Raw genomic sequence first — 25,203 nt, forward strand, 5'->3', positions numbered from 1 at the left:
AACACGCAGCAAACGCGATACATTAACTCTGTTTCCTGGCCAGACTACCTGGGTTCATATCCCCGTGTGGCCACTCACTGGCTGCAAACTTGGGCAGATGACTTCCCCTCTCCGTTCTCCATTCTGTCATCTGTGAAAGGGGTTATTTGTATAGACTACCTAATTCATAAGGTTGTGAAAGTTAAATGAGTTATCTATTGTGATATGCATTCACTGCTATTATTACCACTACTATTATTATTTGACACAAAGCAAGGAAGACTCTTTTTTAGAAAGGATATGTTTGTTTCTCCCCCACCCACTCAAAATATGCCCAGTGGCATTACTGAGATAGAACGGCAGCACCAGGTACTACGCAGCTTCTGATGGTGAAAATATCCATGCTTTTTATTTCTGCTGTCTAGGAATGTGTGGAGCCAGAAAGGGGTAGCACTGTGGGAGACAAAAGGTCCAGATAAATGGCAATTCTTTTTGGTGTGGGCAAGGCCAGTTCTTCATTTGGCAGCGTGCTTCTTGTAGATCTCCAAGAACTCCTTCACGTCTTCAGGCGACCCCAAGATGACTGGCGCCCTCTGGTGGATGTCAGTGGGAACAACGTCCAGTACAGCTTCCTTCCCAGTGGTAGCCAATCCTCCCGCCTTCTCCATGACGTAGGCCATTGGGTTACATTCGTATAGCAGTCTCAACTGGAAAAAAGAGCCACGAGCAGCACGCTCATTATTACATAAAAAAAAAGGGATGCGTTCTATAGCAAACTAGTACAGAGCTGGTGGGACTTTTCAAGGTAACCGATACTCTCCCTTTCCTTCTGTGAGGTTGTAATAGTCCTCACCCCCAAGGCTGCCTCTTAAGACCTAGTGATTAATTTAACCATTTGGTTAAATTAAACCATTCATCAGGCCACAGCCAGCAATAGAGTGCCTGATGCGAATGTGAGACAGACCATCTGGAGCCAGGACTGAATGACATTTTGGCAGAACTGATGGTTCCCTTCTCTTTATAGCACGGAAACTGGACCTAATGAGTGACTCTGTGTGTTTTGGATGGAGCTTTGCCTATTCTAAAAGCATTAAACGTCCATGGTAGTGTCTGGCTGCAGACATCTGGAAAGCAGACCAGCTTCTCCAAACAGTATAATATTGTTTGCAACCCTGTACACATTCCTTTTACAATTCTCCGAAGGCTTCGGGGGTTGGGATTGAGTATGTTATACATCTCAGCATTTACTTTTAAATATTAACTTTCTTACTGTCTGCATTTTCATGCAGTCTGCCTATTGAGCAGACAGGTTCTTGCAGGTGTTTCCTGGCTGTATTTGCATACAGGTGTCATGGCCAGATTTGCAAAACAGAAAAAAAAAAAAAAAAGGAGGAACCTCAATATTGGTGTTAAGACACAATTTTTTGAGGCATTAAAGAAAAGTGCGACAGAGTAGGCTAATCACATAGGTTGGGATGCCTGAGGTGGTGATGGCAAGAGTGGTGTTTTAAGTAAATAAGAATGCCTTCAATGAACTGCACACCACCAGCTGTAAAGAGACATCTGAATATATCTGGAACATACACATTTTTAACTATCTTAAGGGGATTCTTGTTCCCATTCCTTCTCTCACATTTGAAAAAAAAAAAAAAAGACAACCTCGGGACACTGTGGGCATTAGACCAGTGCATTCGGTGGTTGACAGCTCACCTGAAAGCTCTAGGTTTCCCCAGAGATTCTTTCCTTCCCTAGGAAGGTATCATTTTCCAAGCAGCCAATGTCAGCTCATTAGTTATTTCTATTTTACGCCTTTTGAAAGCAATCAAAGGAAACCTCTATTTGGATACATATTTGATTTTCTGCCTTGGTAATGAAGCTGAACTGTTTCATTTCACATTGTGAATGGCATTCATTTTGCCCAGGCCACCCACTGGAAGCACCCATCCTGACCGTAACACTGTTACTTATCTTTAGCAATGGAAGGGCTCTCACGAGACCATTCCGAGCCAGTATCACCTGGCTTTAACTAAGACAGCCTCCAATCTAAAAAAGAATATCCCACAGATATCCTCAGCATCGTATTGCAGAGCATAACAGCAATATAACAGCTACTGTAATCTCTCTTTCTTCCTGTATCAAATCCCCTGGGCTGCAAATGGAATCCACTGCTTTTCAACCACGTTTTTTTTTGTTTTGTTTTTTAAAGATTTTATTTATTTGACAGAGACAGCGCGAGAGGGAACACAGCAGGGGGAGTGGCAGAGGGAGAAGCAGACTCCCTCTGAGCAGGGAGCCTGATGCAGGGCTTGATCCCAGGACCCTGGTATCATGACCTGAGCCAAAGGCAGATGCTTAAAGACTGAGCCACCCAGGCGCCCCTCAACAGCTTTTCAGGGGATTTGATTACCTTTCCATTGGGGCTCTTCTTGTTCGCAGGGTACAGAAAGATCCCGCCATAGACCAGGGTGCGGTGCACATCAGCCACCATGGAGCCCACGTACCTGGCACCATAAGGGGCTGTGTTATCCTGCAAGGTTAAAACCAACAATAATTAGGGTCATGGAAAAGAGAGTTCTGCGTCCTCTCTGCTCATCTGATTCAATGATCATTTATTTAATGAGCACCTACAAGGTGCGTGTTTGGAGCTGTGCTAGGAAATGTGATGAAAATCCTGAGCCCCAGGAGCAGAAAGAGACCGCCTCTTACACCTCTCATAATAGGGTCAAATTACCTGCAGAAGTCCCCCAGGAGGGTGTCGTTGATTCTGACTACAGGGTTGGAACAGGCATCACAAAATCGTACCTTTCAGCAGGACCTTGCAGGCTGAGGACTTTGCCAAGCCAAGGAGCCGGGCAAGGGGGCGTGGGACCTGCCCGAGCAAAGCACAGCAACCCAGAGAGGCAGATGCCATCTGCCTGGAGCCTGGGGAGGAAGCCAGTGCACTTGTGTGTGCAGGGTTCAGCGGGTGGGAAGGCAATGCAGGGTAAGGTGGAAGGAGAGATAAGCTCGAAAGAGAGCCTGGCGCCGGCCAGGAGGCCCTGAATGTCATCCTAACAAGGTCTGGGCTTCCTCCTCATCACATAGCAGCTTTCAAAGGCATTGAAGAGGATGACAAAATTGGATGTTCCTACATAAAACTAGCTCTGTAAACAGCCATTTCTTCTCTTTGTATTCAGTGACTTGAAACCTCTTCAGAAAGGTACCAAGATGGACACTGGTAATCTTGAGACGGCAAACAGAAATCCATTGGCCACCCCAGGGCAGGCACCTGGGTACGAGAACCGTGTTCTGTACCATCCGAGATCGGGGACCACAGAAGCGAAATGTTTTACTGCCATGGACTCACTCATCTGGCTGACTTTATTGTCCTGATCTTCTCCTGCCAGCAGAAAGCGGCAGAGGCTGAAACGGACTCTCGGACTTTGACATCCGAGGGCAGGAGTTCCAGTCCCCGGTACGAGGTGGGAACCTCGCCATGGGGTCGGTGCACACTGGAGTCCAAGCCCCTGCCATCCCTGCCACCTTTAGCCTCCAGGGTAAATCATGAACCAACAGATCTGTGCATAACTCGGGGCCCTCCCAGAGCCCCTCACTTACCGGGGGGAACTTCTTCCTCTGGACATACTCAGTGACGGCAGGGTCGAACTCCCTGGCATAGCCCTCGTTGAGGCTATAGATTTTTCCTTTCTTTTTGATTTTCACATCTTTATCCACCAAAATGAACTCTCCAATGGCCTGGGAAAGGAGAAGGAGACGGACAGGTGATGAGCCGCTTCCTCCGGGGCCAGGCTGCGCTGCGCCCGGGGTCCTGAGGCTGGGAGCACAAGGTGCCTCTCCCAGCCCTGGGACACCCTGTCCCTGACCTGCCACTCCAGGAATTGTGAACAGGGCCGGGGAAGAGTCGGTGGGCGAAACGGAAACAGGAGGAGAGAAGAGGCTGCTGCAGATGTCAGCGGGTCGAAACTCTTGACTGGGCTTTCAAATGGTTTCAGTAAAACAAGAAAGAAAACAGACAAAAGTAGGGAGGGCAGAAATACCTAACAGAGCAGCAAAACCTGAGGGAGAACGAGAACTGTGTATCCACTCAAGTGGGATTTAAGAAACAAATGAGCAAAGGAAAAAAGAGAGAGAGACAAACCAAGAAACAGACTCTTTATAGAGAACGAACTGCTGGTTACCAGACAGGAGGGTGGGGAAACGGGGGATGGGGATTAAAGAGTACACTTATCAGGATGAGAAAATCGTAATAAAATAAGATAACAAAAAATAAACAGCTGTGCCCCCCGGGGGGCAGGGGAAATGTGCGTCCAAAGCGATATACAATTTTGCAAAAAAAAAAAAAAAAATTCTGCTGGTGCACCCAGGAGGTGGGGTGTGAGGAGAGGTGGGCACTGAGTCACACCGGCGTGCTCAGGAGTGCTCTCGGCTTTCCATTTCTGCCGTGATGACGTGTCCCTTCTCTGTGCTGCCACAGAAGGGAAGAGAATCCTGAGTCTGGACTCCCAGCCTCTGTAACCCTGGGTGCTTTTGCTCGCTGATCTGCAACACGTTTCTCAGAACTCGGTCCTGCCACCAAGTTCCGGTGCTGAGTTGATGCCTCTGGGGCTGAGGTGCTTTAGAGGAGACCGGAATCTCGAGAGAAAGTGTCACCTAGGTCCTGTTGCCCGGGACTGAGGACTGTTTGGAGCTCCCACGTGTCCTGAGAAGAGGCTGACTGAAGCTCTGCCCTGGTCGGGAGGGAGCTGCTCCCTGGAGGCAAGAGTGAAGAAGAAAGGAGGTGCCCCAGCCATTTACCCCCATCGCAGAGAGTCCTTCCTGCAGGTAGGGAGTGTGACCTAGAAAGGAAGGAAGAGAGGGAGGGACGGAAGGAGGACTAGGAGAGCAGGAAGGAGGATGGAGGAGGGGAAGGAGAAAAAGACCAGAATTAACAGTGGTCACTGCAAGGTTTCACCGGAGTGATTCTTTTTTTCTTTTATGGTTTGTTTTTGTTTTTGTTTTTGTTTTGTATTTCCAAAAATTCTGGCCACAATTCTGTAGAAATGTTCTTTTATAATCAGAAAACGAATCACTAACTAGGTATCTTTACAGAAGAAGACCTGAAAGCAAGCCATCGCCCAGTGGATGCTGCAGAGCTCCTGCAGCCATGCTTTCCGACGCCCTGCCCTGGCACCTGGCCAGAGCATCCAAGACGTGAAGGAGGAAAGTCTCCTGCACGTGCACACAAGAGCCTGAGAGCCTTCTGAGGGTTCAAGCCGCTGGAAACACACATATAGCTGTCTCCGTCTTTTGAGCAGAAGCCGCCAGCCAAAATGAATAGAAAGCGCTGAAGGGGTCCTGAGGTTCGCCCTGCAGGCAGCGGGGGGGAGCGGCGGGTTAATGAGACGGCGGCCCCAGCAGGGGACTATGACAGCGGACCTGCGCTGTTCTTCCAAACACTGAGGGGCCATTAGGACTTGGAGTGGCAAAAGCCTATCACATACACAGAAACTGACTCCCAGAGACACCGGTCTATGACCTGGAGACAAGAAAAGATTTCATTTTTTCTACAGGTCCATCAACTCAAAGGTAACAGAGAAGTCACTAGAAGAATGTCTGGGGAAGCGGTAAATCTCTAGCAAAGTCATACATCTGCAGACTTCAGTGATTCCAGAAACTGTGCACTGGGCTCAGGGTGAACTTTGCTCCGGTTCTGCCACTATGTTCCCCTGAGGTCGCCCCACTTGGAGGCTTAATCTAGTGTTGTTCTCCTACCTTTGTTTATTTATTAAGCCTGGTACTTCCAAGAAGCCAAAGTCCAGTCGTGCAAGGCAGCCTACATTCTCATGGCTACGACCTGCCATGCACACGAAGCCCGGGGCCTCACCAGGAGCTATACCTGTCTCCCGCCCGATTCCAGCCAGCCGTGTGTACCCTGTGTTCCGTGTGTCCACAAAAAGCGCCGAATTAATAAAGTTTCATTACTGTCATAGGAGGACATGTCTAAAACTAAAGGTATTTATAAACCCAATTCTTTTCCCTTTGGGGCACTGGATCAAGTGCATGATGAATGTGCCCGCCTACTGAATTCTATATTCAACGGTAGGTTGAGTTGGGCCAAATAGTGAAAGAGACTTCTTTGCGCAATTCATCGGCTCCCCTGGAACTGTCATCTACCTGAATAAATAACTCCAATTAATAGACACATGGAAGAAATCATCCACAAATTCAAGCTGTTAATGAATATTTTTCATGGCACCTTGGGCTCCTCTCCACTAAGTAGCTTTTCTCTCTAAGGTGGAATGAGGACTTATCTTCATTTCATTCTTTATTTTCTCTTCCTTGAGTTTATCAAAGCCTTATTAAAACTGCAAGCATTCACAGAGCGTTCATCTGCGTATGCACGACATCAAATGGATCTGGTAGCTATGTTTGAAGAAACAAGGCAATCCACTGCATCAGTTGGGACACCCGTTCACCTCTGCAAAACAAGCTAGTCATGGACATAGTGGGTGGCAAAGAGACCATCTACCGGCCCCATCTGGTCCATAAATGTGTTTTAGTTGGCTAGCACATGTTTTACAAATCTAGAAATATTACATTTTTTTTAATCCACTGTTTCTTGAGACACTGGAAGCCTTGGCAAGACTGAGCCCCTATTCCCAAATAGTAACAACTGCTAGACCTCTCCAGCTTACCCCCGCCCCCACCATTGCCCTTGGCCTTCCTTCCCCAGCACACCTCATTCATTTATATGGCCTGCCTGGACTCAGTGGGCATTTGAGTCAGTTGAATAATGTCTGTTCTACAGAATTAATCTTGGAACAAAGACCCCCCTTATACTCTGGAATATTATTATTCCATATTATTATATTATTTCTCACCTCAGTAATCTTCTCGTGATGTACACGTGGTTCCTCCATCTCCCCCACCCCTTTGCCCACTCCATCATCTCTGGCCCTCTGTGGGCCTCATTTCCCACCTCTACATACCCCCTCTCACCCTCCCACACAAATAACAGAGCCTTGCGAACAGTCACCAGCCAAGCACCCAACCTCCCACGGGGTCTCTCACCGGGTCCAGCATGAAGCAGTTGACGCCATTCACCATGGCCAGGACCAACATGGTGGCACTGCCATACAGGGCATAGCCAGCAGCTACCAGGTTCCTGCCTGGCTGCAAAGCATCCTTCTCAGAAGGCTCATCAGTTGAACTCTAGGACAAGAAAGAAAACAAAACAACATGTTTTTTTGTTTTGTTTTGTGTTGTGTTTCTTTTTTCCAGTTCAGTCATTAGCAAGATGCATTATCAAGGTGCGCTCTGCTAATGCAACTGGATATCTTCCCAGCGGGGCCTTCCTCCACACATCAGTAATATCCTGATTATATTACCACGGCAGCCTCTCCGCCCCCATATGGCAGATTTCCTGCATCTGGATCCTTCTTTCCAATCAGGGTCCTCCTCCAATTTTACTAATTTGATATTCCCTCATTTCTCCATTATCACTTTCAAAAGAGAGCATGCCTTCTTGCCAGCTCCCACTAATTTAATCGTATTACGGCATCAATGTCTTCCACCTGCCTACTCCATCTTTGTTTAAACATATTAAGACTGGGCTGCAGGACTGCTAGTCTGGCGAGGAAATCAATTTTATGAGTTCTTGCCAGTTGCGGCACGTGCCTCAGTGGACACTCACGCATCCAAGCAATTCTCAGAAAGACGGGGACTTGGACTATCTCTCCAGAGTCAGGACAGGGTAGGGCAGATGCTTTCCATTTTTTTTACCACACCCACAGTAAAAAATACATTTACGCCACAAACCAGTACCAACACACACGCACACACAACTACACAAAGAAATGCTTACACTTAGAACATAACATGCACTCTAATCTTTCCAATTTTGTTTCATTAAAAACACAATCCAGTGGGTCATGTGATCACAGTTTGATACTAAGGAAGGGGACACCTTAAGGGCATAGCTCCTAGTCAAGGGTTGATAATGATAAGAAGATAATGATCTTCTTTATTAACACCTGATTGGCTTCTTTGGTCCTCAAAACAACCCCAAACAAATCTTTCAGCTTGAATACTCTACTTGGAATTTAAACAGAAACAAAAATGGGCAATTTCTGCCAATTTCATTTATTCCTTCCCCAACCAGAGATTCCAGTAGCTAAAAACAAGTTGAGCATCTATATCACAATGCTGGAAATGGAGGTCATCCCAGCAAAAACATTCCTGGTAATTTTTTTCCTGGAACTTTTTTGAAAGTGTGGTCCAGAGACCACATGCATCAGAATCACCTGGGACGCTTATTAAAAATGCATATCCCGGGGATGTAGCCTAGGCTTACTAAGCCAGACTTTCTAAGGGCGGGGGGGGGGGGGGGTGTTCCTGAGAATCTGCATTTTATTGTGCACCATATGTGACTCTGACACTGAAGTTTATATAAAAGGCAGAGTCATAAGGACATTTCTCTCCTTTTCCCCCTCATCCCCACTCCTTGTGTTTAATAAATGGTTTTCACATAGGTGGCTCGTTGGTTGGTTGGTTGGTTGGTTGGTTGGGTTAGGTCAAGCTATTTGATTTAGTTTGCTTTGTGTTCACAGAATAGTGCATTGCATCTAAACACAAGACTAAACATACTATCAAAAATTTGAGTTGTTTACCCAAACTCCAAATTTTACCAATGCCCAGCCTTAAAAACAGAACCAGCTTCCTTCAAAGCCAGTGACACAGGGGAGGACTCGGGCCTCTAACTATCCTCTATCACAACTACTTAACCCTGCCAGGGCCATGAGAAATCAGACCGGCAATATGTAGACAAATGAGTTGGCTGGGAGCCCCTAAAGGCTTGGAATAATCACTTCTCCCCTAAGAAAAATCCCTCAGAGATCCACCTCACCCAGAACCATCCACGCCTGCCCATGCCAAAGGTGCAAGAGCGAACAGCCTTTCCTGAAATGTTGTCACCTAATAATCTTACTCTCTGCCACAGAATAAGAAATGGTAATATTGTCTATGATCCACACACTCATAGAGAAAATAATGCCATGGAATCGTGGATGAGGAGGAGTTCTTTCCTAGCCTGATCTTTCTAATGCATGAATTCCTTCCTTCAAACCCCAGCAGGGAAGGCCTTTGGTCCAGGGATCCATCACATTCTCATGCAGGTGCTCATGGACCCACCAAGTCCCATAAAGCCCTTGGCAAAATTAGAAAGCTCCTAGACCCTACCTCTCTCTCCTATCCCGGGCCACAACCTGTCGGAGGTACTGGTTTGTTTTATTTCCCACCACCTCATAAGGGGTATAGAGGAAGACACCATGGATTCTGGAGACTTGAGGTGGTGGAGGAGAAAATCTGGTCGATGTGGGTATCCCCCTTGTCTTGTCACAAGAGCTCACAGAGCATTCGGAGTCCCCCATAACTCAGCCAATATTGTTCACCTTCTATTGCGCTAGGCCACTGGCCTACAAAACATACATTAAGACGATGTCCTGCCCTCAAGGAGTTTATAATCGGCAGTGAAGATGGGCTGGTTTTGCCTGGCCAGCATCCACCACCCTTCCCTGGTAACTGCACGTTAATCTCCTTAAGATACCGCCTCCCTGGGCGCCTGGGTGGCTCCGTCGTTAAGCGCCTGCCTTCGGCTCAGGTCATGATCCCAGGGTCCTGGGATCAAGTCCCACATCGGGCTCCCCGCTCTGCGGGAAGCCTGCTTCTCCCTCTCCCACTCCCCCTGCTTGTGTTCCTGCTCTCGCTATGTCTCTCTGCCAAATAAATAAATAAAATCTTAAAAAAAAAGATACCGCCTCCCTTGCTCTCAACTCTCCGGTGGGCACATGACCCGGGCCTGGCCAACTAAATCATCGCCTGCCTCAGGCCATAGTGATTGGCTATAGCACGGCCACATGACCTAAGCCAAGCCAATCAGATCCAGTGAGATGACATTCCTGTTGGAATTGTTGGAAGAGAGGCTTGCATCTTCTGCTTGACTTTACTGGGAGGGCTGGGTGTGAGCCTGGACTTACTTGCTGGCCACCGTTCGCCAGGGGAGGAACGTAGTAGAGAGAGAGAGGAAGTGTCTCCTGATGGCGTGGTCTGAGGCCCTCAATGCAGCGGCACCTGAAGCAAATCTATCCATTGGGCTTTCTAGTTATGAAAACCAGTAATTTTCTTCTCCCTTCCTTCTTTTCCTTCCTCCCTCCCTCCCTCTTTTCATTCCTTCCTTAAGTTAGAGTTCTGATACTGTCCACTGGATATTAATACACAAAACAAGTAATATTAATAGCTAATACTTAATCAAGCACTTTTTATGTGCCAGGTACTATTTTCAGATCATTATTCCTAATTTTCAGTACCTCCCCTTTACAGATAAGGAAACAAGAGGCTCACAGTTACCTTGCCGGAGATCCCATAGAACTGCAAGTGTCAATGTCCGGAAGCTACATTCCATATGGTTATTAATTAGTAAGTGTGTAAGTCTCGCTGTGCTCAGTTAAAGGACTTGAACTGGATTCTGAAACTGCTAGAGCACTTTTGAAACTCTGTGCTTAGTTGTGGGGACTGGATATTTTTAAAAGATGTTGCAAATTAGATTATGTCCAGTATAGGGTGACCACACTAGAGAGAGGTCTAAAATCTTCTCATACAAAAGATGTTTAGCTTAAAAAAATATTTTTTAAAAGGAAGGGAGGACAGGGCAGGAAAGCCATTTCCAAACACGTTAAAACAAAAAGACAAAAAAAACCTTATTTTCGGATGCTCTAAAAGGCCAAATGAGCAATAGGGAGATATGTTGATTCAATATGTGGACAAACATTCTAACCATGATAGTCGCTCAACGTCAGGAGAATTCTACCCCTTCTGGGTGTCTCCTCGGCAGGAACTCTCTGGGACACTGGACCATGTGCCCCTTTGAGACACCTCTGGAACCTGTTTCCAGGCATTACGTGGGAAAGGCCTGATCACTGTTGCCAGGTTCAGTTACCAATGCTGTGGCCTAAGGAGATGACTTCTAGCCCAGAACCATCGATGCAGAAAGCAGGAAATGTGTCATTTGAAGCATCAGACACATCAATGTTTACGCCCCGTAAGCCTTCAAATGGTTTCAAACAATCAGTAAGATGTTTAAAAACTGCAATGGCATAAAGGTGGGTGTCATACTCATTTTTTTCCCCAGTCTTTTCAGAGAGCCACTTCAGGTTTCTTAAGAGCATGGAGACTTGTTGTTCAGTTTTAGCATTCATAACTCAAGCTGCTACTGCAAGCTGGTTTGATTTTTTTTAGGTGATAGCTAGTTTTCTGGCTCTCAGTTTTCTAGGGATTTTTCTTTCCTTCAAAGTCTTTCCTGAGGGGCTGAGGTGGAGACTGGGGCAGGCAAATATCAGCACCCCTGTAGTTTTGGTTAAGTCATTAAGCAGGAGGCTTCCCTCACAGGAAGAATTTTGCTGGGAACCTCTCGCTACTATAGATTTGATACTTTGTAGAGAAAATGACCTCCCTCCATGTCTATAACAGGAATGGTATGTTTCATGGTCTGACCTGGAAAATAGCTGAGTTGTTGCCTTTGCTTTTTGTTATGAGCATTAAAACCTTCTATTACTCAAACTGATCTCGATGTGGATCTGCCTCTCGGCCAAGACAAAAGAGCAAAATCCATTCTAGTGATGAAAGAAAACCATCCCGTGGCGGCCATGTGTTTGGAAGGAGACTACATGTAATACTAGACAACAAGTCACTCTGAGAAATAAGGTACGAATTGTGGTCTCGCATCTCAAGCTGTGGCCTCTGTCTCCTGGAACAAGAGAGCTGGGAGGAAACTCAGAGACCAGCTGAACTAAGCTGCCTCATCCACTGAGATGAAGAAACGGGCTCAGGCTCAACCACATCTGTGAGGTTTTATTTCTAAAATAACACAAGAAGGACTGAAGCCAAGATGACGTATTTCAGATTTCATCATGTTTACGATGGGCCCACGGATATTCATTCTGTTTTTCACTTCTCTGTGTACTTGAGTTGTTCCAACACACACACGTGCGCGCACACACACACACATGCACACATGCACAAAGAAAAAGAAGGAAGGAGAGGCTCGCACAGGTGAGAAAGACCCAGGGCAGGAGTCCAGGTCCCAAGCTGCACCAGCGCACAGCAACCTTTTCACAAAGGGACAGACAGTAAACATTTGAGGCTTTACCATCACCGTCTCTATCACAACTGCTTTACCGTGACGGCGCAGCTCAAAATCAACCAAGGGCAATATGGGAACAAATGAGTTGACCATATGCCATTAAAACTTTATTTATGGACAGTGAAAATTAAATTTTATATGAATGACACGGGTCATAAAATATTAGTCTTTAGACTTTTTTTCAGCCATATAAAAATGAAAAGGGGGTATTTTCTGGTCCCAGGCTATACAAATCAGACAACAAGCTGGATTTAGCCCCAGCGAGGCTCCGTTTGCAGACCCCAATTCAGACAATTTAAAGGACAATTTTGACATAAATAATCTCTCATTATACTCATAATTCTCAGTTCACACAGTATGATCACTATAACTAATCTATATTGTCTCTTATTTTTATTCTCATTTTCCATCGTAAGGAAGATATAGTTAAAAAAGTGAAATATCTTTCTCTTCCCACCCATGTTTTACTGTATTTTCTTTTAAACCACTTAATGGATCATCAGCAAGCAGTTAAGGCTGGAAAAGTCAGTACCTGAGATATAAACCTATCTCAAGCCTCAGAGAGTTTCATGACCTACATTCTGCCCGCTCCACCAAAAGTGAAATAGTATTGGATGTCAACCTTAACTTTTTATTTCAAACCAGGGGCTCGATATATTACATTTTACCTTTTTGTAGATGCCAAAAATTGTTCCAATGGACGCAAGGCAGTCAATATTGGAAGATCCATCCAGGGGATCAAAACAGACCACATACTTACCCTGAGCAAAAAAAAAAAAAAAGGAATACAACTTTACTTTTAAAATTATAACAAAACAAAGAGCATACACAAAGGGGATAAAACAAGGGAGTCTAGGAGAAAGTTCAAGAAATGTGAATCTGATTTGTCTGTCATAGAAGGTATGAGGTGGCATACAGAACGAAAACAACAAAACATCTGTCCCAAAGGATCACTAGGCAGAGAAAACATAACTTAGAATAGCAGGTCTAGATGAAGATGATGAAACAGAAAAATAAGTCATAGTTTCCTACACTGCTGATATAGATGAATCATAATTTTGATCTGAGTTTCCTGGCAGCCAAGGGGAAAAAAGAAACGAGGCTAGTCACTAATTTCCCTTTATTCACAAGGGAAAGAAAAAAAATGTAACAATTCCTTAGCTGAAGCAAAGATAACATTAAGATCTATTTGAAAAAACTTCTCATGCACGTCTTATAGCTGACACGTGGTTGCAGTGCACAGAGTTCCCAACGACAACCCTACTGTGATTCCCAAAGGGCATAACCCTCTGTTGTAATGGGACTACCAAAATTTCATTCTGTGAACCAGATTTTCAGTGGTGTGCTGGAGCTGGTTGCTATATGTGCCCAAGACCTAATTGTGCACATCTCTTCCCAAACTCTGCTTTCAGTGATGTCATGTTGGTAGCTTGAAATAAACTATGGGGCATATTTACACAGTAGAAATTGGTATGTGCTACAAATCAGAGATTTTTTTTTTTTTTAGAGAGAGCGCATGCGTGGGATCGGGCAGGAGGGGCAAAAGGAGAAGGAGAGGATCTTAAGCAGGCTCCACACTCAGCACAGAGCCAGATGTGGGGCTCCATCTCACAACCCTGAGATCATGACCTGAGCAGAAATCAGGAGTCCGATGCTTAACTGACTAAGCCACCCAGGTGTCCCAGAGATTTTTTTTTTTTAAGAGAGAGTTAACCTGAATACCACTGGGGATTTTTCCATCTCCAGATTGGCCACTTTAAGATGTGGTTTTTAAATGTTCTGCATCAAATTAAGAGGTTTCTCTGATTCCCTGACCTATTGCTCTTAACAAATCACCCTGGCCCATGCAGAGGAAACTGTCATCTGGAAAACAGAAACATGCCTATTATCGAGGCACATTATAGTCAGGGAAGTTTGGGGTAACTGATAGAGGATATTAAACACAAAATTCAATCCACATGCCTAAAACTGCCAACTACCTTGGGAAGCCCAGCAGAGAAAAACATGAACTTTGAATCATGAAGTGGTATTTTAGGAATGATGTCAAACAAGCTAATCAGATGTGGCTCCCCACCCTTCTTATAAAGGTCAAAACTGGGTATCAGGCAACCTCTTTAAATTCATCTTCCAATTGCTTTTTTCTAATGCTACTCTTTCTGGTCCCCAATTCATCTCAAACAGGGAAAGATGATAAGCCCACAGAACTTCACATCACATCTCAAACTTTTTTTTTTTTTTAATCATATGATTGTTGTTCTTCTTCAAAAGCTGGCTATACTCTTTCATTCACTTTTTCAACAACAATTTATTGTTGAGCCCCTACAAGCTGCCGGGTACTATGCTAGATGCTGGGATACAGAAAAGAATATAATCCGTCTCTGCCTTCAAAGAGCAATCAAATTAATGGGATCCCCATGGATTATAATGCATAAATCAATGATAGAAACTGAGAGCAGTTTAGATTGGCAAGAAAGGTGAATGGGAAGGTTGGCGATTTGGTGGGTGGAGATGAAGAAAAAAGAGGTAGTTAACAGAAGGCAGACTTTGAAGAACCTTGAACATGAAAACAAAAATTTAGGGGTGGGGATGAGTATGAGTACATATGAGTCTCTCTAACGCTTGAGTACGTGGCGGGGGTGGTAATAATGGCATGAACTATGGTGGTAGCATGGACAGTAAAGGATAGATGTGAGATATGGTATTAAGGCAGAATCTGTGAAATGGTAACTGATGGGGAGGAATATGGGATGATTCCTAGGATTCCAGCTTAGCTGAGCAAGTGGGGCCATTTATAAAGCTAGGATGATGGTTACACTGAACACCCTCCCCCCACAGTAGAAATGCAGACCCACCCTTTTCTCGGGCTCTACTATAATGGCGTGCTTATCTTCTTCTGACACAAGAACGCAGGTGGCAAAGGAGGACTTCAACACGTTAATAACCAGGTCATTGGAGAGGACATCCAGCTTCTTCACTTGATCACCGGTCACGTTGGTAGAGCCAGCAATTCCATAGCTAGAAGGAAGAAAAGTCACAAAAATATAAGCCATGACCACCAGGATATGCCAATGCACCTCTAAACCCACTGAAAGCAGGTGTTTAGTAGAATTTAGAAGACAGAAAAGAAGACACGTGGTTTGGGAGAAACAAAACAAGAAGAATGGTCATCCCCCCAGATTGACTCCTAACAAGGAGCAAATATTCACCTGTCCAGTATGTCAAGTACCCAGCACACCTTTGTGGGTAAATCCATGTTTCTCAACCTTTCTTTAATGGCCTCTAAGAAGACTTTTTAGCTTTTTTTCCCTAATCACACTCCTCCATGAAATTTTACCACCACAAATATAGTGTGTATCTGTACGTCATATATTAAAAAGATTGATTTTTCTTCACCTCCCCCCAAAACCAGTTTTTACCCTTGAATACACAGGTTAGCACATAATCAATCAGCTGAGAGGTACAGCAAGCAAGGAAAACTTCTGGGTAGGAGGGAGCCTGAGCTGTGAGCTAAGCCAAGGGACGCTATGATTTCATAGCTGAAGAGTTCCTAAGGGACAATACAGACTGGCCCCACCACCTCATTTTATAGAGAAGGAAGCTCATTCGCAGACACCGACGGGCTTGTCCAAAGCGGAGAAGCAGAGCAGAGGTGAGAAGCTCACTCCGACTCCCTCCCGGGCCAGGCCTCCCTCGCTGGCAGGAGTCCTCCGGCTGCCGGCGTGAAAAGTCTGGAGTCTCTACTTTCAAAGTACCTATAAGTCGGTAGCTGCAGAATTCCCAGAATTAGAGTGGCTCGTGCAAAATGCAGCTTAGTTTGTGGGAATGGAGGAAGAGGCAGGCTGGACTAGCGGGGCTCGAACAGGAACACTGAAAGGAGGGGAACCGTTTGAGAGAGAGGAGGCACAGCCCAGAGAAGAGGCGGCAGGAGATGGAAGACGTCGCCCAACCGCTGGAGGGCCAGGACAGGGGCCTTGGCTGACAGCGTCAGGAGCACTCGCCTGGGAACCAGTGGCCACAGCGGCCCTTACTTCAACTCCTGCAGATGCATCTTCTGTCGACAGACAGAACTCCCTTGTCTCTGGCTGAACAAAACGCAGCCAACACCAGGGACTGTCCCAACCCAGACGCCTGGCCTGGCCTGATGGGCTCCAGAAGGTAACTCCGGCTTCACAGCAAGCCCACCTCCAGTGTCGCTTCCACGTCATTCCCTTGCCCCCCCTGGAAAGAGCATCTCGTCCCGCCAGCCCGGGGGGTGACCCTCCCGCCATGTCGCGCCTCGTTCATGAGTAAAAGACCAAGGGTCTGCCACACTTGCAGCTGTAGCCCCGTCCTCCTTCCACCTACTCTTTTTCTCACCTCAATCCTGAGGCCGATGCCAGTGGAGAAAGAAGCCAAATTCTGGGTGGAACGAGAGGGGCTTGGCAGGGCCCCCAACCCAAAGACATCTCCCTCGCTGGCCCCCCAGGCCCTGTCGCTCCTTCCTCGCCCGAGATGTCCTCACTGAAAGGCACTGCTAATTCAGGCAGGTGAACAGGCTGATGGAAAGGAGCCTGAGCTTCCTGACAGGAACCTGGCTCAGACCTCACCTCTGCAAGTCACTTGTCCTGTCTCCTCGGGTGCGTGTGCCCACTGAAGGCAAGGATACTTTGTGTGGTGCTAGAGGATTCCATGAGGTGAGACGTGCAAAGGGCTTAGCACAGCCCTTGGCATCTAATAGGTGAGAAAAAATGTGAATTACCTTGGTTTGCTCTCTCAAGGGAGCCCTCATCAGGGATCTGCACCTGCTGCGGGAGGCGCAGAAGAGTCTCAGAGACTCCCAGGCTTCACCCCCCATCCTGTTAGCATGGTCGGTTTATCCTTCACTCCGATGAGGGAGACAGAGGGTATGTTTTCCTCCATTGTGTCCCAGCTTCCAGCACACAGTAGGCCCTCAATAAATACTTGCCGCACGAATGAATGGCATTCACCGAGGAAAGCAAAAACCTGAGTCTGAAGGAATGAATATAGGAGCAACCGACTTTGAAAGTCATTCCACACGCTGGAGAGCCGGGGGAAGCCATTGGCACAGTCCCCAGAGGGGTAGGCCTCCGAAGACAGCTCCAAAGAGGCCGGGGCGGCTAGGACAGAGGGAGAGGGCCCCAGAGACAGGCGTGGGAAAGGCCTATGTCACACCTGGGCCCATGTCCCACCTGCTCAGGTATCTCATCCAGCAAGTCGGGTGAAGTCCGGCCGTGGTCCTTTTTTCTCAAAGGCTTCCTAGAGGCCTGTGTGAGTTTTCCTGCATGTCCCAGTATTTATCATCCTCCAGGAACTGTTCTCAGGGTGGGTCTGTAATGGGAGTCGAGTGCACCATGTGACGCACTGCAGGAGGAACACTCTGGGGACACTCGCTACACCTGGCACCGAGAGAGCCATCTTCCCTGCCAAACTATTGCAGATCACCGGCCATTTCCCCCTCTCTGGCTCCCTCAAGGTCGGGTAGTTACCTTTCCCCCCCTCCTCTTGACCCCATGGAAGGTCCCTCCTCTGTTCTAACCAGGACCCTTTTCCAACTATCCCCCAGTTGCTTGTGAAGCATTAAAAAAAAAAAATTAATTTAAACAAACACTATGGAGATAGAATATTCTGGGCCCCTCAAACTCAAAATTCAGGTACTTTATAACTTTCCTAGGACATCTGGTGGGAGGGTTTCCCCTGGTGAGACCTGGTGGTAAGACGGTCTTAAAGGCAAAGGAAAGTGATCCTAAAGTAGAATCAGGGTTCGGGAGAATGAGTTCCCAGATCACCATGTCCATAGTAATTACAACCAAGTTTATACCCCATCACTGGGTATTCCCTGCGTTTTGTCTTGTCATATCAAGTTAGCCGTGACTCATGTTTGTCACACTGCCCTGCGTTACTTGCTCAGGGATGAGGAGCCAGGCCAGGTGAATGCTCAGTCAGGCTTCTCCAACACACCGCAGGAGGGGCCCGCACAAGAGCTGCAAGGTGTCCCTGAGGGAACAGGTTTCCACAGCTCAGTGAAAAGGCAGAAGCAGGCAAGACTCCTCCAACTCTGACAGAGGAGAAAAGCCTTCAGAAATATCCTCCAGGAACTAATTAGCTGAAGAGAGCATGGAGTTATTTTCTCCCCAAGTTTTCAGAAACCCGCTTGAAACAAGAAATTTCTGCATTCTCATCAGTCATCATTACTCAGAGGCCCCAAAGGATAAATGACGAAGAGCCTTCCCTGTGTATTCCGATGGCCACAAGGAGACCAGGGTCACCTGCGCGCCTACAGAACTGGTAGCAGATACGGGCCTTGGCTTCTAGGGAGGTGCCCATGCTTCTGCCTGGCCACTTGAACTAGGGCTTGCAAAACAGATCAACTGTGTTCCCTAAACTGGAATTCTAGGCAGACTCCAGGATTGCCCAGCAGAGGCCGGAAGCCTGGCCTGGTTTACAAGCAACTTTTGTACCAGCTCTTGTGAACAGGAGGGCATGGCACCAAACACCCTCTCACACACCATCAGACTCTTCCTTAGATCTGTTCCCAATGTGCTGTTCCCTGGGGCCCAAATCAGAAAGCAACTGAGGCTGCAGGGATGTGGGGAAACCATCATCCAACTGTCAAAAAAGCCTTCCAGAAGCCAACTACGCCTTACAATCAGTGGAGAAAGAGAAACGAGCCAAAGGGTGAAGAAAATGGGTTGACTCAAGCAAATTGTAAACCTCTAGGCTAAACCCCCTCCTCCACCCCACCCTGAGAAGGGCTCCGTAGCAGCTGGGCACTGATCATGCAGGGACAGAGACATTCGTTTTGACTGAGCAGGTGACTTGATCTGCCAAGGAAGCTTTTCCTAAATTCAAGTTACCCCAGAGGGAAAGGGAACATTACTGGCTTTACTCCATGGGCTGGGACTCTAGCTCACTGGAGTTCAAATCCATTGTAAATCACAAACTTTACGGCTCATCCATTCTAGAAATCATGTGCAAATTTGAAACACAATGCTAATATTTAATCCAAATTTCTAGGGCTTTTAAAATACTGGCCAAATGTAACCTGTCCTTTTATATGAATTAAAGGATTATTCATTTAGGAGTTCCCTATTATATGAATTAAAGCGACATAGCTTTTTTCCAAATTTTTGGTGAGGTTTACAGTACAAGGGAAAGAAGAGGTATTGTAGGTAGCAGCTCTTCAAACTGATTTTTGCTCCCAAACTCCAGAAAGAGAACTCTTGTGTCTCTAGGGGTTTAAAAAGGAACAATCAAAAGGGCTCAGACCCTCACAGGATGCTTCCCACCCTTGAACTGCTTGGACTGCCAGGCCAACTAATTTGAATAAAAATGAAGTGAAATGTCTAGGCATTTCAAATGAAATACTCTCCCCAGTAGGACTCTGGTCAAATGCAAACTTCAAGCGCTTTCCTTTGTTGCCAGTTACCTGTGACACAGTTCTGCACTGGGTGACTTCCAGAAGTTGCCTGACAAACTGGTCTAGAGGTCCTGGTTTCCCCCCCCCCCCCCCCCCCCCGCCCGGCATCAGCCAAAGTTTACTTAGCGGATGCCTGTGGGGCTCCGTTGAGAACAACATGGCTGCCATTTGCACATGATTTCTAGAATGGATGAGCCATAAAGTTTGTGATTTATGATGATCAGGGGAAAGCCGCCTTTAGCAACATTTCTGAAGACACAGGGTTGGAGGCAGGGCAACTCCCAGGAAGAAAGCTTCCTTAGCATTCCCCCCCCCCACCCCCGCCCCATCCCCGTGTCAACAAGGCAGCGGGAAGCAGGCCGCAGGCTGGACACCACGCAAAAGAACCAAGTGAACGAGCTCATTTGCAGAACACCCAACTGAAGAGAAAGGAAGGCAGATTATCATTTAATCCTTATCACAAAAGTTGAAGGTAACATGACCTGTTATTGACTGATGCCGAGGTAAGTGACCAACCGTTCACCCAGACAGAAAATCCAAGGGTCGGAGCAGAAATTCCTTGAAGAGATGCCAACCAGAGCAGCTTTCACAGGTCAAACCCCAACCTTTGCTTGTGTTCATGCCAGCCCAAAATCGAAAGGTATCTCAATTAACAAAAATATATATAATCATGATCTTCAGCCTAGGAAAATAATGACAATATTGGCAATTGTTTAATGAACTCAGCTCATCCTCACACAGCTCTCTGAGGTTGAAAAAAACAGCGGTCTCCATCTTACCAGTGGGGAAACCGAGGCTCAGAGTTATTACATCAATTGCCAAAACCCTCACAGAAGCTAAATGGCAGAGCCAGGACTCGGAGCCCAGCTCCACTGCTCCCCAAAATGTGCATGTTCCTGCTCTATGAAATCCAGTCCTGATTTTCTTCTCCTCTTCCTCTCTGCCTCAGGGCAAAGGTGCCAAAAACCAGGGGCCCAAATCTTGAGGAAGGGCTTCCTGCCCTAATTTCACAAAGCCCATCCAACTGCAGGCTGGATGACACCTCCAACTGGATAGCACTCCAACACCTCAAGTTCAATGTTTCCAAAATGTCGGGATCATCTTGTCATCCATCCCCAACCTCTAAAACCAGCTTCTGCTTTGGAATTCTATTTTTGGTTTTTGTTTTGCTTCGTGTTTTAATGGTGTGACCCTGCTCTCAATTGCTGGAACCTGCTCTTTGAGAACTTGGCTGCCCTTCTCACTCCGTCCACACTCAAGACTTCCCCAGGCTCTCTCTTTCCCCCAGGCTCTCCCCTCCAATGCTTTCCTCACCCCCCAGCCTTAGTGGGTTCTCGCCATGTTTCAGCTTTCTTTCTTCCAGTTCTGTACTTCCAGCCATATCCTCCCCAGATTAGTCGCTAATCATACCACTGACCTACTCAAAAACTTTTACTCTCCCCTTTGCATACTCCCCCCAAAATATCAAGTATTCACCCCTGCTATCAGATGCTCCCCAATGCACTTGTAATTTCACATCCACAAACACCCCTCCACATGTGCTCCATGCTTGAGTCAAACTGAATGAGCACATTTTCCAGAAATATTTTCCCACCCCTTTTCTTTGCACAACTGAATGCTATCCAGCCATCAGGCCTTAGGACCGTTGCCCATTGCCATGCTCATCTCGATGCCCCACAATCCTTTGCATCCATCCACATTGTATTTCTGGTACCTCTATGAAAGCACCTTTCAGGATCTCTATTGTGTTTTATAACTAATTCCATACTTGTCTAATAGCATAAGCTCTGTTGTTCTCATCTCTCAATCTCATCTAGAATTTTGTACATTGTGGCTGTTGAACACATTTTGTTGAACTAAACAGAACCAGTGAATTCTTCAAGCAGTGATTTGGAAACACGTACAAAGGAAAGTCAACTCCACATGGCTAAAGCAAAACCAGAAGCCACTGGAGAACCACTTTCTGCCAAAGGAGTGAAAACAAAGACATGAGCAAACACTTCAATTTGAACCATGAATTCATCAGATCCCCTTATAGACCAGTGACTGTTCTCCTGGGAGAACAAAACGCTGGTTGCTCTTTGTATGGATCGGCATCCCTTCTCTCTGGGGACTGGGTAGAGGGGAGCCAGAAGCACAGAAATAAGGCTTCAAGAACAGGTTTTCCAGAAGGCAATGGCTTCTTGAGATACGATTCTTAATTCACATCAAAAATAAAATTGGTGAGATTTAGAGTTGGGTGAGTTTTAACTGACTTCTGAAAAATAAAGTCCAACACGTGGCATAAAGAATCGCAGCCTGGACAACAGGCCCACTCACCTCATCTCCCCTGCCCTCAGGGCCCTCAGCTCTACAAAGGGCTGGACTGGGTGACAAATTTTGAGTCTTTCAGCTTGAAACTCTATGATTCTATGGATGTCTCATTAACCACAAGGACACCAGCTACAACAGCAACTGTTGGTTGACAGAGAGAGAGGAGGCTCCAGGCTCGAAGTTCAACTCCTGATGTGTCCCTGGCGAGACATCATGGCCGAGCTCCATAAGCTGGTTCCTGTGAGGTTCTTGCAGATCTGCAATTATCTTGTTCGTCTGGGTACATGCCCTTCTAGGTCAAGCCTTCGGCCGTAGCAAGTCATCTGCAGGCACACGGGCCTTTTCATCCAGGATAGCAAAGCCAATAATGAATGTGATTGGAGGACTGGCTTGAGATATTGTCTTATTGCTGTCTGCCCAACTGACTACATGTCATACTGAGATAGCCAAATTCTTATTTTCCCACAGGAGTAAAGAAGTGTCCAGATTCTGGCTCATGCCCTGTCAACCACCCACACAACCAGGCCATCAACCCCTGCTCCATACGTACGACGCTATTTGAAACAAAGTTCTGCGAAATGGCCAAACCTAGAGGAAGAGTTAAATAGCTCAGGGAACACTACACAACAGGTACAAAGGAGGAGGTGGATTTATCCGTCCTCACATTGAAGGATGTTCATTTTATATTACTGAATGATGAAAGCAAAGTGCAGAAGAACATATAAAGTGTGCTGCCATTTGTTTGCTATTTACATATAGGCCTATGTAAATACATATCGATGCATAAACTTGTATGAGTATAAAGGAGTAGCTGGGAAAATGACCAGTAAATTATTAATAGTTGGTACCCCAAGGAAGAGATATGAGGTGGGTTTCACTTTTTCCTTTGTGTTCCTTTGAGTGGTTTGAACTTTTGCCAAGGAGTGCAACTTTTTAGGTAGCTTATAGTAACAACAGCAGCAGTATTTTTTAAAAACCTGGTATACAACTATCTAGCCTAAAAATATACATATTTTATTTAGCCAAAATTAGCACCCTTTGTCCAGGTCCCTCTATGCAAGATTCCAATATCTGAGGTTACTTAAAAGGTGGGAAAGATATACCTCAGAGCAGATCTTGTGTTTCTGAGTCTTTTTGGGGGTGTGAAAGGTACTGACACATTTTTTAAGTAATACAAGGATTGCCAAGCGCTCTTTTTAACAAAGCTCCCAGTCCTCAAAGGCAAGGAAGGTGATGAGAACACCTATACTCATTGTAAATTAAATCTGAACTAAGATTTTAACTGAGTGTGTTTCCTAGGGCAAAGGCTCCATAGAAATGTATTATTAAGGGGGGTTCTAGAAGAAATAGTAAAGAAGCCACCACCTTCCTAATGTACTCGTCCCAATCCCAGCAAGGCCTATCTCCGTTTGACATCTGAAAATAAATGTCATCAACACTCCTTTTTTTTTTTTCCCAACACTCCTTTCTTAAGAGTTAGCTCCACCAACCCACAGCATGGGGCTGAAGCCAAAGAGCTTCCCAGAAAAGGAATCCAGGTTGTGCGGGTTATACTTTTTCAGATCAGCTATAAGCATCATGCACATTTTCATAGTGTTCCAAAGTGCAGGAAACATTAGGAAGCAGTGTGGGCAGTCTGAAAACCCAGGGATGCTTCAGCTACAGTGAGGATCAGTCTAAATATAAAATACATGTGCACACCAGAATAAACCAAAGGGAATTTGTGTTACTTACAAAAAGCCTCATAAGAAGGTGCCCATTGAATCCTCATGTCCCGTGATTCCTTTGCTACACACAATGTGATCTGCAAACCTCAGCATCTGCTCCATCTACCACAGAACTTTGCAGAAATGCAGAATCTCAGGCCCCACCCTGGACCTACAGCAGCCCTTTGCACACAAGCATTGCTGCTCCTGAGAGCTCTGGGCATGCAGGCTTCCTCCCAGCCTGCCCTGGGCTTCCTTTGCTCCTAACGGGACTTGTTTAGGGTCAAGGAGATACTAAATCAGAAACCTGACTTGGGACCCCGATTCCAGAGGGAGCAAAGAAGGGAAAAGGAGCGAAAGAGAAAGGAAGCACCCATGCAGGCCCTTTCCTGTATGAGGCTAAGTTGGGTATGGTGGGCTGGCCAGGGGCTCAGCCTGGCCAGCCTGTTTCACCACGAGGAGGCTGAGAGCGGGTGCAAAGGCAGGCTGCTCAGCCCAGGGGAGAGGGCTGCTGGATGGAGGCAGGTGTGAACTGTGAGCCAGGTCCCCCCGTGGGGGCACTCCCAAGCTCAAGGGAGGGGGAACCAGGGCTTGGGTGCAGTTGGACAAGCTTTGTGAGAGAGGGGCTACGAGGGAAAAAGAGAGAGAGACACTCCCATCTGCCAGACAGGCAGGCAGGCTGACAGCAAGAGGGCCAGGGGACCACATATCAGACTCCCAGACAGATCCCCAACAGGACAGACAGACAGGACGTGCGTGGCCCGATGGCCTGGAGGCCTGACTCACAGGTGCGCAATGCCGGCCTTGCGCACGGCCGTGGAAATGGCTTTGACCGCCGTGCAGAGCGAGTTGAGCAGCTGGGTCATCTCGCCCGTGCCGCGGGCCTTCCTGCCCTCCTCCATGACGAAGCGGGTCAGGGTGACGATATCCGTGTCGAAGGCCGCCTGGTCCGTCATGCTGAGGCCGGGCTGCGGTGCGCGGGGCGGCAGGTGCACGAGGCAGGTGCGGGCGGGGGGACGCGGCGGGACGCGGCGGGAGGACGAACAGACGGCGCCGAGCGTCCGCACCGTTCGGAGCCTAACCGGCCAAGGCGCCGTCCCCGCGGGGAGTCCCGAGCGAGCCTATATGCGCGGGTCGCCGCCCCCCGCCCCCGGGAACACCTCCGCGCCCGGGCCTCCTCCCCCCTCCGAGTGCGGCTCCGCCCACGCCGATCCCCCGGTGACGTCCCCGAGCCCCCCCGCAGGCTCTGCCCCCCACTCGCCGCCCCCGGTCGCTCCGCTGTCGCCCCGCGACGCCTCGGCGCCGGCTGCCGACGGCCCCCGGCTTGGCGGAGCGGCACTCAGGGCCACCTGCACGACCCCCGGCAGTCCCCGGCCCTGACCCCTCCCTCCAGTTGTCAGACGGAAGTTGGGCAGGTTAGGGCAGGGCTCCCGGCGGCGCTGGGGGTGCAGAGGCCCGCGCTCCAGCCCGCTCCGGGGCCTCCCCGCTCGCGCTTCTAGCCGCCGCCCGTCGTCCCCGCGGCCCCCAAACCCCGTCACCACCTGCCCCCTGCTCCCTGCCCTCCGGCTCTTCTCACCAACCCGGGAGAAGTGGATTCCCTGTCCCTCACTGGT

The 25,203-nt window shown here is 47.4% G+C and overlaps 1 protein-coding gene across 2 annotated transcripts; it reads right to left on the minus strand.

Annotated features, from left to right (window-relative positions):
* Positions 1 to 264: 264 nt before the first annotated feature.
* Positions 265 to 24,792, minus strand: FBP1 (fructose-bisphosphatase 1). 2 transcript variants are annotated; one of them, XM_021677910.1, is made up of 7 exons: positions 24,377 to 24,792; positions 15,007 to 15,169; positions 12,823 to 12,915; positions 7,030 to 7,170; positions 3,577 to 3,714; positions 2,387 to 2,506; positions 265 to 686 (listed from the first exon to the last, which is right to left on the minus strand). In XM_021677910.1, the coding sequence occupies exons 1-7, from the start codon at positions 24,544 to 24,546 to the stop codon at positions 495 to 497; spliced, it is 1,017 nt and encodes a 338-aa protein (XP_021533585.1). In that variant the 5' UTR covers positions 24,547 to 24,792; the 3' UTR covers positions 265 to 494. The 2 variants fall into 2 exon arrangements, with proteins under 2 accessions (XP_021533585.1, XP_044776719.1); XM_044920784.1 differs by having other exon boundaries at positions 367 to 562; positions 2,481 to 2,506; positions 24,377 to 24,738.
* Between the last annotated feature and the right edge of the window lie 411 nt (positions 24,793 to 25,203).

The sequence above is a fragment of the Neomonachus schauinslandi genome, chromosome 13, assembly GCF_002201575.2.
Source record: "Neomonachus schauinslandi chromosome 13, ASM220157v2, whole genome shotgun sequence".
NCBI classification, from domain to species: Eukaryota; Metazoa; Chordata; class Mammalia; order Carnivora; family Phocidae; genus Neomonachus; species Neomonachus schauinslandi.